Consider the following 17753-nt stretch of genomic DNA (forward strand, 5'->3'; position numbering starts at 1 on the left):
AAGGAATCCTAGAGCTTCTATCACTCCATTTGTAATGTGACAAAAGGAGGAATCAGGGCAATGGAGCACAAACATTCCATGACAGGAACTGGATGGTTTGGTGTGGAAAACCACTGAGGGGTGCCTAGCAATACAGGCAGGGGGATGCTGGCCAAGGGCCATCTTGGGCTATGGGGAGAAAACTGGAAATATCCAATTTGCCACTTTCATTTGTGCTACAGCGAGAGGCAGCAGCACCAAGCAACTCTAAGGGCTGTTATTCTGTTGGAATAAGTCAGCATTTAATTTCTTCAAGTTAGAAAGTGACAACCAGTTGTACTTTTGATAGCGAGAGGCCACGTGGAGGAGTGTACTGCACTTGGTACCATGATGGACAAGTTTCTACTTGTTCTGAATGGGCCCAGGCTCAGGTCATCCAAGGTTGAAGATCAGAGGTCAGTATTTGGATTTAATCCCTCCTGCTTGTTAGGAAGCCTCAGTGCAGTAATGGCAGAGGCTCAGAAGATGATGCCCATGTTAGGAATGACCTTGGCTGTGTAGAAACAACTAAAAGCAGCATCTTTTTGAAAAGGTGATCAAATTACCAGAGATACTTTAATTCATCATTTTAACAGGATATCGGATGCTTTTGTGGATAAATTAAAGGTGCGCTGACATCTACTCTGTTAAAATACCATGAAAGGCGCAGATGCATTCTGGCGTTATCTGTACTTCCGGGTCTCATTTAACCTACACTATACATATCGTTACCTGTCCTAACTGCTTCTTGAAATCCTTCTTCATCACCAGTAGTAAGCCGCTCATTTATGTTCCCATTGACGAGAGAGGGTTCCTTATCCCTCCTCCCTGAATACAGAAGACAAAAGACAAAATATGTTCATCTAAAATCAACCATTGAAAAATAAATAAATAAATAAAAATTTTTAAAAAATCAACCATTGGCCTGTAATTAGTGTTATTTTTTTTTTAAGTAATCTCTACTTAACATGGGGCTCAAACTTACAAACCCAAGATAGAGAGTCACAGGCTCTAATGACAGAGCAAGCCAGGTGCCCCTGATTAGTTCTATTTTTATGATAAAAATAACTTCCTCTAGGGATGCCTGGGTGGCTTGGCCAGGTAAGCAGCCAAGTCTTGATTTCTGCTCAGGTAATGATCTTGGCGTTGTGGGTTCGAGCCCTACAGCAGGATCCATGCTCAATGCAAAGTCTGCTTGTTCCTCTCTCTCTGTTCCTCCCCTACTCACTCTCTCTCTCCCTCTCTCTCTCTCAAATAAAGAAATAAATAAAATCTTTTAAAAAAATAACTTTCTGTAAAACCAAAGTGAGCAGTTAGGGAGGACTTTGGAGAAAAGTCCAAATGTACATCAATGTTTTGTTATTATTTTTTCAATCTAACAAATTCCTGGGTGACCCATCCATAGGGTGAGGCTATGCTTCTCACACTTGATGTGCATCCAAATCACCAGGAGGCCTTAAAAGACAGACCACTGGACCCCACCCTAGAGTTTCTGATTCAGTAGGCTTAAGGAGGCCCGAGAATGTGCATTTCTCAAGACTCCTAACCCCCACCCCCCACCTCCCAAGTGACACTGATGCTACTGGTCAGGGACCACCACCTGAGAGGACCTCGAGAGAATCTTTCAGTCAATTGCTGAGCCTCTCTGACCCCCATACCACCAGCATAAGACAGAAATAGTAAGACCTGGGGCAGCTGGATGACCCAGTGGTTGAGTGTCTGCCTTTGGCTCAGGATGTGATCCCAGGGTCCTGGGATCAAGTCCCACATCGGGCTCCCCACAGGGAGCCTGCTTCTCCCTCTGCCTATGTCTCTGCCTCTCTTTCTGTGTCTCTCATGAATGAATAAATAAATAAATAAATAAATAAATAAATAAATAAATAAATAAATAAATATCTTTAAAAAAAAGAAAAGAAAAAAGTAATAAGACCTACCTCACAACCAGCATAACATTCATAGAAACTACTTATAAACCACAAAGTACTTTAAAAATGTTTTCTTAAATGGCAAGGGCAAGACAGAAGAGTGAACTACACTGAAATATACATTTATTGGGAGAGGGGCTGCAGAATAGTCTAGTAGAAACAGGCAGGATTGAAAATCAGAAATATAAGCATCCTAACTCTGCCACTGGCTATCTTTGATTCACTTGTATCTGAGACCTTGTCAGAGAAAACTTGCAACTTAACATGAGTCTTAATTACCTGATTTTGAAAATGCCAGCTTGTCAAATCAGAGTCAAGAGATTAACAATCACAGATACACAGAAAACTCTGGACAATATAGAGTTAGTCCACTAAGGGGTTACATTGGCCTTGCTCTTTCATACAGGTGTGATAAAGATAGACTTATCACTTGAACACAAATTTTTACTCTCCTTGCCACTGTAATCACAAAAACAAAACCAGAATTAGGAGCCACTGTCTACAATTAATCATCAATATGGGTTGTGATTTTGATCACTTGTCGGATTTTTTTTCTGCAGGACAAAATAAGCACAGTTACCAAGTTTTGCCAAATATAGTCAGTTTCCAAACTTCATTTCAACTATAGAAAATCATTAACTATGAGGGAAGTAGCAGCCCATTACAGGAGCAAGGACAAGCAAATCGCCACATCCAGACTCAATTCAAGTGCCAATTGGTCACATCCTGGGCCTGGTAATACTGTGTTAAATGACCCCAGTGCCAAGAAATTTTGGCTTTGTGTTCAAGGAAAAGTTGAAAAATTACATCATAATTTCTCTCTCTCTCTCTCTCTTTTTCCTCTTAGGAAACTGGCATTGAAATGAGACTTTGATATTAATTTGCTATTAATTAATGCTGTACTGTTAACTAAGAACTAGATTCCCTTCAGTGGAGCTAAATCAATAATAGCTGGAACTTGCTGCACACCTGTGCACACATTAATACAACACTTCACTTCTCGAAAAAAAAAATTCATTTCCTCGGCCATCTTCCTACCCAGCCCTTTTTACCACTAATTTTTTTGGGGAATAGTCACTGCTGCTAAGGAAGATTTGTGTAGTCTGGATTTCCTGGTCCAGCAGAATAGCTTCAGAGCAGCTCCTGGCCTCTGAAGAGGGGCCTGGTCAGCTTTCTCTTCTTGTGTGATGTGAACTTGACTATTGCCTGTGGGGGGTGGGGGTGGGGGGGGTCCTCTTCTTAATTCACTCTCTCTCCTCAAAAAGTCAGTAAACAGACTAGCCTCTTTTGTCTACCAAAGCTCCATGCAAATACAACCTGAAACGCTTTTTAAGTATCTTCCATTTTAGCATATTTATAGCTAAGAATTACTGATGACACTGACTTCCTATTAACAGTGAGCTTTTGAAGGACACAAGTGTCTCATTCAGCTCTCTACTCCTGGCACAGCACCTCTCACCAGGTAGGAGACTAATAGCGAGGTCTTGAGTGAGAGAAGAGTCTTGAAGACTCTTGACTGCAACCTCATGAGAGATTCTGAGCCAGAACTACCCAGCTAAGCCTAATTTGTTGGCCAAGACTGCAGTCATTTGAAGGCTGACTAGCACCAGAGGGTCTGCTTCCAAGATGGCTCACTCACACAGCTGTTGCCAGAAGGCCTCACCTCTCCATTGGCTGTAGACAGGAGGGCCCAGTTCCTCATCACAAGGGCCTCTCCTTAAGTGAGTGGATACTGCTGGAATGTTCTCACGATATGGCAACCGACTTTCCCCAAAGTGAGCAATATAAGAGATAGCTGGGCAGAAACCACAATGTCTTTTATGACCTAATCTATGAAGTAGCACACCATCACCTCTCTCATATTCTGTTCATTAGAAGCAGCAAGTCAGTAAGTCCAGCCCACACTCAAGGAGAGGGGCATTAAGCTCCACTTTTCAAAAGGAGAGGTAGCAAAGAATTTGTAATGTCAATAGAAATGAAATTCCAAAGAAGATAGCTGAATAACAGAAACATTTGCTTTTTTCCATATAAACATAAGGATTTTAATCAGCTACCTCTAATTTTGTGGATGGAGAGAAGTAACACCTTTTTTTAAATATTTTATTTATTTATTCATGAGAGACACACACACACAGAGAGAGAGAGAGGCAGAGACACAGGCAGAGGGAGAAGCAGGCTCCATGCAGGGAGCCTGATGTGGGACTCCATCCTGGGACTCCAGGATCATGTCCTGGGCCAAAGGCAGCGCTAAACCACTGAGCCACCTGGGCTACCCGGAAGTAACACCTTTACAAAGGCATCTACACTCTGTAGGAAGCCTGGACTTGGGTATGTGACCCATACCATTGAGCAGAGACCCCTAAATGATTGAACCACATGTTGAGGTTGAATCATATGAAATTAGAGATGTCTGACCATTTTTTAAAAGATTTATTTATTTATTTATTTATTTATTTATTTATTTATTTAAGAGACAGACAGGGAGCAGGGGGGTGGGGTAGAGGGAGAGAAAGAATTCCAAGCTGACTCCCTGCTTGAGCACCAAGCCCAACACAGGACATCATCTCATGACCCTGAGATCATGACCTGAGCTGAAATCAAGGGTTGGAGCTTAACTGAATGAGCCACTCAGGCACCCTTTAACTATTTTTGACCTACAAAAAAACATTAAGTTCAAATGATCCAACCTGACATTATAGTCCCAAGGGAAGTTTTCCTAATCTACGTGTTTCTTCTAATTGTGAGGCTCCTGGAAACTCAATATCATGGATTATCAAGATGAGTATAATGATTAATTTGTAAGGTGATCCTTTATGTAAAAGAAGGGGGTGCACCTGGGTGGCTTGGTTGTTGAGCTTCTGCCTTTGGCTCAGGTTGTGATCCTGGGGTCCTGGGATTGAGTCCCGCATCGGGCTCCCCACAGGGAAGCCTGCTTCTCCCTCTGCCTATGTCTCTGCCTCTGTCTCTCATGAATAAATAAATAAAATCTTAAAAAAAAAAAAAAGGAATGGGCTCCATATCTAGCTTAGATTGTCCACTGTACACCTTGGGGGTCTGGAAAGATAGAGGAAAATAAATCCATTTTGTACTTCAAGCACTGAGTCAAGCTCCAATAAGGGAGAAAAATCACACACTGAAAGAGCCAAAAGTAAACCTGAGGAAATGGGAAGACATCCCCATTTCCAGCCCAGAATGACTTACCATCAGTTTTCCCAAAGTGAATATTATATAATAAATTTAATGCAATGCTAATAAAAATATCAACAACTTCTAATGAAGTTGATATCAACTTCAACACAAGTTGATACTAAAGTTCCTGTGCAAAAACAAACATGGAAAAATAGCCAGGAAAACACCGAACAAACAAAAACTGCAAAGAAGGGACTAGTCTTGTAAGGCACTTAAACATACTATTTCAGTCTATGTAATTAAAACAGTTTGTATACAGAAACCACTAAGCCAGTGGTTAGGATAGAAAGCCCAAGAACAGACCCAGGACATGTGGGAATTTAGTATAAGAGAAAGGAGGTATCTCAGATCACTGGAGCACAAATGGACTTTTTAATAAACGGTATAGCCACTTCAGAGAAAAACAGCATGACCTGGACTCTGTTGATGAAATCATTCTAGCCTGTGTGGTTCTCAGTATAAAATCACCCTCTCACATCTCCTTGTGTAGACCTAGGTACCAAAGAGACACTAACCACATTGAATTTATGATTATCACGAAATTCACAGACGGAAATGTATAGGACAAACTCAGGAATATTAGAGGCATTCATTTTAAAGTGAATTCTGTGATAAATTAATCTCCAAAAACTATCTAGGTCCCCTGTGTAGCAGTGCATAGAATTCTAGCTTTTTCCCTCCTTTCTCTGTATATTGGGCTCAGAGATTGTAGAAGGTCAGGAAAGGGTGGGTTTGAGATGTTTGGGTGGGTTAAGTAAGCATTTTGACAACATGGCTTCTCCTTTGGCATATTTAATTGTGATGTTTAACGGACATCCTTGCAGTTTAAGATGACACTTTTAAAATAAAACTCTCCTAATGATGACTTGAGCCCTGTCACTTGACGGAAGAATCAGCAGAACCTGTAGGATTTTTTTTGGAATTGACATTCTCTATTGTAATTTCGTTCCTGTTTATTTTTAAATTTTCTTTTTGAAAAAAAAAATTTCTTTTTGTTTCACTGGAAAGGAAAGATGCTCAGTTTTATTTTTTTTATTTTTTTTTAGATGCTCAGTTTTAAACGTAAAAAGTGTACAAGTTGCTTTGTTACAATAAAACTAAGTGTGTACACAAAAAAATAATAATAAAATAAAATTTTATATCTGTTTAGGGAAGAAATGCTTCATGGGATGCTAGTTCCTCATCCTGTCCTCAGAGCCATTCTGCCTCCACCATGATCAAGTCTGTGAGATGAGTCTTTGCCCGTCAGCTAAAGGGGAGCACTTTCCCACACTCCCCGTGGTGAGGAGGGAGAGAACTTGTCTGGAGTATCACTTCAGGAATGTGCTTACCCCTCACCAGTCCCTGCTTTCAGGGTAGAAAGGGACTTCACAGGTAAGTTTAGGAGGAGGATTCAGGTGCCTATGGCCATCAGCTCCTCTCTCTCTCTCTCTCTCTCTCTCTCTCTCTGGCATTCTTCTGCCTACAGAAAGCAAACATTCTTATCTGCTCCTCTATGCTGTGAATTTTACAGAAGCAAACTCTCTCATGGTAGGGGTTTGGGGAAACCATGGGTATCTTAAACTTCATCCATGATTAGGCACTTTTCCAAATTCAAAGGGAAACACCCACATTATCCAGGCAAGTTTTCTAGAAAAGATTGTCTGAGCTCCCTCCTTAGCTCAGTCTCACATTTGGTTCTAAACTCAGGCAAAAGAAGAAGAGGTATTACTCATTGACCCCCAACTCTAATTATATCCGTTTGCATTTACCATTAATAGAAATTCTGTCCATGCTGCCAAGGAGAAATCTTGGTTCAGTAGAATACCCAGCAACACTAGCTGCTTTGATGAAACCTATGGGAAAAAATGAAAGAGAAAAATTTGTATCAGTACACACTTATGAGCACTTTGGGTCCCTATTTTGTTTTATTTTTTTAATGTTCTTTTTTTTAAGATTTTATTTATTTATTCATAGAGACAGAGAGACAGAGAGAGAGAGAGAGAGAGAGAGAGAAGCCGAGACACAGGCAGAAGGAGAAGCAGGCTCCAAGCAGGGAGCCTGACGTGGGACTTGATCCCGGGACTCCAGGATCCCACCCTGGGCCGAAAGCAGCGCTACACCGCTGAGCCACCCGGGCTGCCCCCTATTTTGTCTTAAGTGTTGCAATGCTAATATAGAATTCAACTTGTACTGGGAATGTACATTTGAAAGTTTATATGTCGATGTAGAGAGAGGCATCAGCTAGCTACTGACTGCAGAGGCGGGAGCCCAGGCAGATGCTGTGGCAAACAAACCTGAGGAACTGAAATTCACATCTGTATGCAAAATTCCAACACAGTGCTCTTTACGCTGCTGTGCAGGGCACTCTCACATACTCCTGGCAATTCGATATACAATTCTATCCTTACAACCTATGGTCAAACACCTGTCTTAATTCTCAAACTGCTACTTTAAAAAAAATAATAATACGAAGCTACTTTTGGGAAGAGTTTTTTTTTTTTTCATTTTTGTTAATTCCACTGGTGTGTCTAGTGCAAGTAATTTTTTGGCCTGGGTCTTATCCATTGAATGGGGTACTAATGACTGCACCAGCTATCCCCAGGGGCTAAGCAAAGTATAAAACTACGCATCGGGAAATATTAAGTGTGTTCAATATAAAGTTACTACATTACTCAAGGCTCCCATTGTCAGGAACACTAAACACCACTTGGAATTCCAGTTCCTGTCCTCTGAACCTCCAGAAAGTGAGAACCTGCTTGATACATGAACTCCAAGGATCTCCCCAAAACTGAGGGACAGGTACATTTTAGACCATAGACTTAGAAGCTATAGTGAGGTTCTCAGACAATTCTTTCCTTCATTTCTCCATTTGTCTTTGCCACACAGGGAGCTATTTTAACAAATGCTAAAATGATAGCACTGTACATGTAATACAATATATATAGACCTCTACGAATATATGCATTTCTAGTTTGAAAGACATATACTTGCTTTCTTTCATTTCTCTCTTTGTAATTGAGTTGCCTGCTGTCCTTGCTTCAGCAAACGATGTCTCATGTGGAACCTTGTAAAACACTTGGTGTAGAATATCATCTCAAGTGAAGTAAAAAAGGCATATTAATACCAGCCATGGAGGATTGATATTTTTCTCTTGTAAGTACCTAAAGCAGTCTACAAATGTAGTAAATAAATGATATAAGCTCAAAGGAAATATGAAATTATATTCTGAAATATCTTGTCTTGGGAAGGGAAATCCTAACTCCTACAATTATTTTATTTATTTATTTATTCATGAGAGACACAGAGAGAGAGAGGCAGAGACACAGGCAGAGGGAGAAGCAGGCTCCCTGCAGGGACCCCTATGTGGGACTCGATCCCAAGACCCCAGGATCACAACCTGAGCCACCCAGGCGTCCCTCCTACAATCATTTCTGAAAAAGTGGGATTGCACCAGATGTCTCGAGCAGTAAATATTTCCCATAAAAAGTTATGCAGCTAGAAACCTTGCCCCAAACCTTATGACATGTAGTGTCATTATTTTTCTTCTTCCTCCTACTGTCATTCTGACCCACCTCTGAGATTTCCTCAAGATGGCCCATATATTTTTATAGGGTGAAGTCTGCCAGGGAAAAAATAAAGCAGGACAGGTTTCTAAAAGTCAGAAGGCTCTTTATAAACTGTTCCTAATTCCTCATGGCTATATATTTTAAAATATACAAATCTCTCTTTCCTTTTTAAAGTTTTCAGGCTTCTACTTTTCCCTGAGGATGGCAGATTATTGTTCCTTCTAGGTTTACTTTGCAAAATCAGGGAAAATATTCCTTACAAATTCCATCCATAGTGTATATATTCTGAGTCCTTTTTCAAGACTGTTAGTACATTGGTGGGTGGTCTACTCACTTGTTGGAATACATGCTTAAGGACCCCCAAAAAATTAACTATCAAATTTACTTATACAAAATGATAAGTGCTTGCCACCACTGCCATTTTTTTCATACTACGATCCCATTTTATTTAAAAAAATGTGTTAACACAATGCTACCCAATTTCTACAAGTATATATACATGGCTGTAAATGTATGATAAAAGAAAACTAAAATAGTTGGGGCACCTGGGTGGCTCAGTTGATTGTCTGCCTGAAGCTTAGGTCATGAACTCAGGGTACCAGGATCAAGCCCTACATTATCCTGCACCCTGCCCCCTCAGTGGGGAGTCAGCTTCTCCTTCTGCCCTCTCCCTACTCATGCACACACACACACACTCTCTCTCTCAAATAAATAAATAAAATCTTAAAAACTAAATCAAAATAGTTATCTTAAGAAGGTAGGGAATAAAGACAGATCAAATAGAACTTCAGCATTAAATGTAATGTTTTAGTTTCATATATATAAGGAGACTATCACTTGTATAAATACCAAACTTTTTAATTCACCAGAACCAACACTTTCCAACCAAGGTGAGAAAACTGCACTATTGAAAATAACCCCAATTTTGTAAAAGCAGTAAAACCAAGAAAAATCTCCGCATAAGCACATACGTATTTACTGGCATGGAGAGAGATGGAGAGGAGGAATACACACCTGGCTGATAGGGTGTAGCAAGAAGACTATTAACTTTTTCTTTACTCATTTTTGTACTGATTCATGAGGTCACTAAACACATTACCTTTGTACCTTTTTGAACAGGAAGTTAATTTTTTTAAATGAGATGTTATTAACCTAGAACAGTGCCATTTTAGATAGTACAGAGAGGATGAACCATCTCTACTCAACTTGTCCCCTATCTGGCAGAGGTACTTAGTCTTTGCCATCATGTTATCAGCCCCTTCCCTGATGGATGTGTTGACCTACACAATCCTGATTTGTTGCTCAGAGAGAACCTGGAGAGTTTATTGGTAGCCCACCAATGCCAAGACCAACACTAGCATGATGCTGGGCAGGTCAGTAGGCCTTTCTGAGTTGATGGGATCTTCCCAAACCCTGAACTAAACACCCATCTTCACACTCACTCACTCCCCTTCCACACATGTAGGGTGGTATTCAGAGATATGGAGCTCCTGCAAGAAGGAGAAAAGTCTTCTGATCCCAGGTGAGAATTCCTGAAAGCACAGTAGGAGGCTACAAGAGCTATCTGCATCCCTTCACTCATTCAATCATGATAACCTATCCATCATTCAATCAGCCAGATACTCAGTGCAGATTTACTGGAGCCTCTTTAATAGCACACGTGGAGGAAGGGCAAACCCAGAAATCCTGACACGAGACAACTCCTGGAAAAAAGGTCTATGTCCCATGTAGAGAGAGATGTCCAAACAGGACCAACAGGCATAGAGCTCTGTGATCAGAACACCCAATAGGTCTTAACATGGAGAGAGGCATCAGTGCTTACACTCCTAGAGCTGTGAAAATGTCTATTCAAGTCCTTCATTCATTTTTAAATTGAGTCGTTTGGTTAGTTGGTTTTGTTGTTTTTGAGTTGTAGGAATTCTCTATATATTCTAGATCTTAATTCCTTATCAGATATATGATTTGCACATATTTACTCCCATTCTGTGGAAGTATTTCTTGATGCACAGTTTTTAATTTTACTGAAGTCCAATTTATCTATTTTTCCTTTTATTGCCTATGCTTTTGATGTCAAAATAAATGCACCTTTGCCTAATCCAAGGTCATGAAGATTTTCTCCTGTTTTTTTCTAGAATTTTAAGTTTAAGCTAAAAATGTAGGCCTTTCACCCAGTTGAGTTTTAATTTTTGTGTATAGTATAAAGATTCAACCTCATTTTTTTTTTCACATGAATACCCAGCTTTCCCAGAACAAATTGTCGAAGAGACTATTCTCTCTCCTTGAATGGTCTTGGAACCTTTGGAAAACCAACTGACCATGGATGTATGCATTTATTTCTGGACTCTCTATTCTACTCCATTGATCTATAATCTAGAGAGCCTTATGCCAGCATCACACTCTTTAAATCACTGTAGTTTTATAGTAAGTCTTGGAATAAGGAAGTGGGGTTCTTCCAAATTTTTGTTCTTTTTTTTAAGATTTATTTATTTATTTTAGAGGGGGTGGAGTGTAGAGGAAAAGGGAGAGAGAGAATCTTCAGCAGATCCCCCACTAAGCACAGAACCCAAGACAGGGCTCAGTTCCACAACCCATGAAATCATGACCTGAGCTGAAACCAAGAGTCAGAGGCTTAACCAACTGAGCCACCCAGGTGCCCCTCAAATATGTTCTTCTGTTTCAAAATTATTTTGACTACTTTGGGTCTACTGAGATTCTACAGGAATTTCAGAATGAGTTTTTCTATTTTTGAAAAAAAAAAAAGCAATTGGAATTTTGATAGGATTTGCACTAAATCTATAGATTACTTTGGGGACTATTGTCATCTTTACAACAGTAAGTCTTTCAATTCATAAACATAGGATATCTTTCCATTCATTTAGATCTTCTTTCATTTCTTCCATCAATGGTTTGTCCTTTTCTGTGTATAAGTCATTTGCCTCCTTCGCTAAATGTATTCCTAAGTATTTTAATCTTTTTGATGCCATTGTAAGTAGAATATTTTTCTTTATTTCTTTTCTTTTTTTGGACTATTCATATCAGAATATAGAAATACAAATGATTTTTCTGTGTTGTTTTTATATCCTGCAAACTTTCAGATGGAACTAGACAGTATTATATTAAGAGAAATAAATCATTCAGAGAAAGACAAATGATTTCATTTGATTACCACATGATTTCACTCCTATGCAGAATTTAAAAAACAAAACAAAGGAGAGAAGGGGGGAAACAGAGAGAGAGAGAGGCAAATTAAGAAACAGACTTAACTCTAGAGAACAAATTAATGGCTATCAGAATTAATTTTTTAGCTCTAATAATTTTTTGTGAACTTTTTATGGATCCATTTTAGATCTTTCTATTTCTTTTTCTTGTGTAATTTGTCTACTAGGACTTACAGTCTATGTTGAAAGAATGTCTCATGCCTCATATTAGGGGAAAAACATCCATACTTTCATCATTGAGTATGATGTTGCTGTTGCTTTTTCATATGTCCCTTATCACATTGAGGAAGTGCCCTTGTATTCCTAGTTTACTGAGTGTTTTTTATCACAAAAGGATTTTAATAAATTTTACTTTTTAATTTAGTAAAAAAAACACATAACACAAAATTACCACCCTAATAATTTTTTAGAGATTTTATTATTTTTATATAATCTCTACACCCAACATGGGGGTCGAACCCACAACCCTGAGATCAAGAGTTGCACACTCCACTGACTGAGCCAGTCAGACAAGTGCCCCTAACATCCTAGTCATTTTTAAACATACAATTCAGTAATGTTGTTTATTCTTCTTGTTGTATAACAGATATCCAGAACTTTTTCATCATACAAAACTGAAACTCCATACTCATTAAACTCCCTGTTTCCACCTCCTGTCCTCCAGCCCCTGGCAACTACCATTTTACTTTCTTTCTATGAATTTGACTCCAAATATCTTTTATAAGTAGAATCATACAGTATTTGCTTTCCTGTGACTTGCTTATTTCATTTGACATAATGTCCTCAAGGTACATCCATGTTGTAGCATGTGACAGAATTTCCTTCCTTTTTAAAGCTGAATATTGCATTGTGTGTATACACCACATTTCTTAGTCTATTCATCCATGAACACTTGGGTAGCTTCCACCTTTGGTTATTGTGAAGAATGCTGCTATAAGCATGGCAAATATCTCTTTGAGACTTCCAATTCTTTGAGATATATAACCAAATATGGGATTGCTGGGTCATATGGTAATTCTATTGTTAATTGTTTGAGGAAAAGCCATACTGTTCTCCATTGCAGAAGCACCATTTTACATTCCCAACAAGAAAATTGAATTTTCTAGCCAATATGCTAATCTCTGCCCTTTAATAAGAATTTAATCCATTTACACTTAAAGTAATTACTGATAAAGAATTTACTTCTGCTATTTAACTATTTGTGTTCTGTGTCCTATAAATTTTTGTTCCTCATTACTGCTTTCCTTTAGGAGTTAGCTGATTTTTTGTAATGTTATATTTTGATTGTCTTTTTTGTTCCTTTTCTGTATATTTTTTAGTTCTTTTCTGTGTGGTTACTTTGGGGATTATAACTAACATCTTAAACTTATAACAACCTAGTTTGAATAGTACCCACTTAGTTTCAATAGTATATAAACACTCTGCTCATATATATCTCCACCTCCCCCTATATTGTCACAAATTACATCTTTACATATGGTATGTCCCTGAACATAAATTTGCGATCGTTGTTTTATTCATCGCCTTTTATTTTTTTTTAAGATTTTTATTTATTTATGAGAGACACACACAGAGAGAGATGCATAGACACAGGCAGAGGGAGAAGCAGGCTCCACGCAGGGAGCCCGACGTGGGACTCGATCCTGGGTCTCCAGGATCACACTCCGGGCTGCAGGCGGCGCTAAACCGCTGCGCCACCGGGGCTGCCCATATTCATCGCCTTTTAAATCACATTGCATACATAAACCACATCTTCTTTATCCATTCATCTTTCGTTGGACACCGAAGCTCCTTCCACAGTTTGGCTATAGTGGCCATTGCTGCTAGAAACATCGGGGTGCAGGTGTCCCGGCGTTTCATTGCATTTGTATCTTTGGGGTAAATGGAATATTACTCAGCTATTAGAAATGACAAATACCCACCATTTGCTTCAACGTGGATGGAACTGGAGGGTATTATGCTGAGTGAAGTAAGTCAGTCGGAGAAGGACAAACATTATATGTTCTCATTCATTTGGGGAATATAAATAATAGTGAAAGGGAAAATAAGGGAAGGGAGAAGAAATGGGTGGGAAATATCAGAAAGGGAGACAGAACGTAAAGACTGCTAACTCTGGGAAACGAACTAGGGGTGGTAGAAGGGGAGGAGGGCGGGGGGTGGGAGTGAATGGGTGACGGGCACTGGGTGTTATTCTGTATGTTAGTAAATTGAACACCAATAAAAAAAAATTAAAAAAAAATAAATAAATCACATTGCAAAAAGGAATGGAGTAATAAACCAAAATTAACAATAATGTTGTTTTTTATATTTATCTATGTAGTCACCTTTATTCTCAAATTTTTGACTGTCTAGTGTCTTCTCAGCCTGAAGTACTCTCTATAGCATGTATTATGGGGTAGATCTCTTAACTTTTGTTTACCTGGAAATGTCTTAATTTATCTTTTATGCTCAAAAAATAATTTTGTCAAATACAAAATTATCCATTGACAGTACTTTTCTTTCAGGACTTTAAATATGTCATATCGTTGCTTCTGACCTCCATGATTTTTTTTAAAGATTTTATTTATTTATTCATGATAGACAGAGAGAGAGAGAGAGAGAGAGAGAGAGAGAGAGAGGCAGAGACACAGGCAGAGGGAGAAGCAGGCTCCATGCCAGGAGCCCAACGTGGGACTCCATCCCAGGACTCCGGGATCGCACCCTGGGCCAAAGGCAGGCGCCAAACCGCTGAGCCACCCAGGGATCCCCCACTCCATGATTTTTTTTTTAAGATTTATTTTTATTTATTTATTGAGAGAGGGGGGGGCAGAGACACAGGCAGAGGGAGAAGCAGGCTCCATGCAGGAAGCCCGATGTGGGACTCAATCCAAGGTCCCCAGGATCACACCCTGGGCTGAAGGCAGCGCTAAACCGCTGCGCCACCAGGGCTGTCCCCTCCATGATTTTTTAAGAGAAATCACCCATTAATCTTATTGAGGATCTCTTGTAAACAATGAGGAGTTTTTCCTTTGCTGCCTTCAAGATGGGCTTTGAACTTCAACAATTTGGGCTTTGTCTTTGGGCTTCAACAATTTGACTATAATGTGTTTCAGTGTGAATCTCTTGCATTTATGCCTGGAGTTTCTAGAGCTTCTTTGATGTGTAAAATCATCTAATTTGAGAAGTTTGGGGCCATTATTTCCTCATATATTTTCTCTGCCCCTTTCTCTCTCCTCCTTCTGGGATTTCTGTAATGTATATGTTGGTACACTTGATACTATTTCACAGGTCCCTCATCCTCTGTCTGTTTTTAATTTTTTTCCCATTTTTTTTCTTTCTGCTCCTTAGACTGGACAATTTTAACTGTCCCGGTTCAAATTTACTGATCCTTACTTCTGTCTGCTCAAATCTGCTATCAAAAATCCCTCTAATGGGTTTTTCATTTTAGCCACTATATTTTTCAACTGTAGAATCTCTTTGGTTCCTTTCTATAATTTCTATTTCTTTATTAATATTCTTATTTTGGGATCCCTGGGTGGCGCAGCAGTTTGGCGCCTGCCTTTGGCCCAGGGCGCGATCCTGGAGACCCGGGATCGAATCCCATATCAGGCTCCTGGTGCATGGAGCCTGCTTCTCCCTCTGCCTGTGTCTCTGCCTCTCTCTCTCTCTGTGACTATCATAAGTAAAAATAAATAAAAATTTAAAAAAAATAATAATAATAATATTCTTATTTTGTTCAAACATTGTCTCTGTGATTTACTTAAGTTCTTTTTCTCTCATTTCCTTAACTCATCAAAGACAGTAAACACATTGAAGATGACACTAACAAACTACACTGCTGGATGGAATGCAGGCTGCCAACTACTTGGCTACCTGCGGTGGTACTGGGGGAAGGAGAATAGTAGGATCTACATGAAACACTAAAATCCATTAAAATTTACCAGTCTTTTCATCAAGCATTCCTCTGGACTATACAAGTACTCAACTAGAATCCAATATTCCAAAATAGTTGCTTAAGACACTTCTTAGCAGTTCAATTTTAACATATTTATTGGAGCTTTCTACCATCTTCTTTCCAGGCCTTGGTTTTCTCAAATGTTACATGAAAGATGAAATAGATGAATGAATCCCAGCCTAGAATCATCTGGAGAGTTTAAAAACTACTGGTGCAAGTAGCTCATCCTATGCCAGGGAACCTGATCAGGCATCTTTTTAAAAATCTCCCCAGGGGATTCTTATGCTCAACCAGGGATGAGGACTTGGGGCCTCAGGGCCACTCTACTGCTGCAGGAATCTCCCAGAGATCTTGTCAGGCAGATGTGATGCAGCTGGTCTAAGGTGGGGTCTGACTCAGCACTTGCAGTAACTTGTGGGAACACAGTGGCCCTGCTGCTGCTACATAGACCCCACTTTGAGGAGAAGAATCCTTTCCATGTGTTTATCTTCTATGCTTTGCCTAATTTCCTTGGACTCTGACATTCAAAGAACTGGTTATAACCTCAAGAGAATTCAAGGCAAGCACTCTCCCTCCCATCCAAGCACTAGGTTATCTGAGCAACAACCATGGACAAGGACGAGACTCTTCAAATACAACCTGATGGCTTCACATGAGGGAGGTACTTACCAAATAGTTTAGCTAAATGTTGTTCTCGATTATTTGAACTTGATATTAATTCAGTATTTTTCAAGCTCTTTACTGGAGGATAGCCTATGGAAAAATAAACCTTATCTGTGATTAAATCATTCACTGGACCTGCATGTATTCTTTTTAAGTCAATATTCTCTTGCACGGTATTTTGAGAGGAGTATCACACACTTCACCTGCTCCAGGAGAAGGAGAACTGGACTTGGGTTCTAGTCCACCTTTTGAGTGCCTCGTGCTCTTGGGCAGTAGAGTTCTGAGGGATTTGGCTTTCCCATCTGAGACTGGTGGGAAAGGTGCCAACCACAAGAGGCCTGTGAAGAAGGAAAGAGATGAAATTTGCTGATGTCATCTGTGGATGAAAAGTGCTATCCCCTTATCACATCCCAGTGTTCGTATCTACTATAAACTGCAATAGGTGACCCTGGATCCAAGCATGGTTATGCTCAGTGTTCAGTTCTGGGGGAGAGCAAAGAGAGATGGACACAACGTCTCAGTGTCTTCTCAACAAAAACTTTCCCCTCCATAGGAAAAGATGCCAACAAGCAATGACTTTGACCATCTTGGAAATGTGATGCCTTCTTGTTTTGGAGGACAGGGAACAACACTACTGCATACTCTGCACTAAACCACACTAGAGTCTATGTTTGGAGGGGGCTCAGAGGGCCTCAGGCCACCCCCTACCTGACCTGTTTGATAAGCACAAGGAATTTCTGATGTTGTCATTGACGAATGGAAAAAACGAAGGTATAAATGGAAAAGCACTGGGTTAACAATCTCCTCTAGGATGTCATGGAGTGATTTCAAGACTTCTGCTGACACTCATGGGGCCACATCAAGGATATGGGTTAACTCTGCTAAAAGATGTAGCAACTCATGGAATTTTGAAGTACATTTTCAGGATTTTCATTATGGACATTGTGATGCCTAAGTGTTTGAATACATTTTCTTGATTCTAGGTCAAGACTAGCCTTTTTCTCTGGCCATAGGGAGTGGGTAAAAACAGCAGGGAGGAGAAATTTATTCCCTAATGAAGAAGTTTTAGGGCCACAGCAGCCACCTATCATAAGTGAAAGAGCATTCATGAAGTGTCTGCAGATACAATCACTCATGCACTTTGTAAAAAAATGTGTTCTTTATATTGTGTCAGCCAAGGGAACATAATAAAACATTGTGCAGGGTACACCATCATTATTACACAGTAAAATATTCACTTTAATGTGTGGTTTATAGG

At 39.6% G+C, this 17753-nt stretch overlaps 1 protein-coding gene across 4 annotated transcripts in view; it reads right to left on the reverse strand.

Annotated features, from left to right (window-relative positions):
• C11H2orf92 (chromosome 11 C2orf92 homolog) overlaps positions 1-17753 on the reverse strand; it is a 46045-nt gene that overhangs the window by 2845 nt on the left and 25447 nt on the right. For 3 of the 4 annotated variants that reach the window (XM_072768098.1, XM_072768097.1, XM_072768095.1), the window contains 5 exons: positions 16699-16833; positions 16502-16585; positions 8106-8207; positions 6884-6967; positions 751-846 (listed from right to left, as the gene is read on the reverse strand). In XM_072768098.1, the coding sequence (XP_072624199.1) occupies positions 751-846; positions 6884-6967; positions 8106-8207; positions 16502-16585; positions 16699-16833 (501 nt within the window). The remainder of the gene's footprint in view (positions 1-750; positions 847-6883; positions 6968-8105; positions 8208-16501; positions 16586-16698; positions 16834-17753) is intronic. The other variant, XM_072768099.1, reaches the window with a different exon arrangement.

The sequence above is a fragment of the Canis lupus genome, chromosome 11 (genome assembly GCF_048164855.1).
Source record: "Canis lupus baileyi chromosome 11, mCanLup2.hap1, whole genome shotgun sequence".
In the NCBI taxonomy this organism is placed as follows: Eukaryota; Metazoa; Chordata; class Mammalia; order Carnivora; family Canidae; genus Canis; species Canis lupus.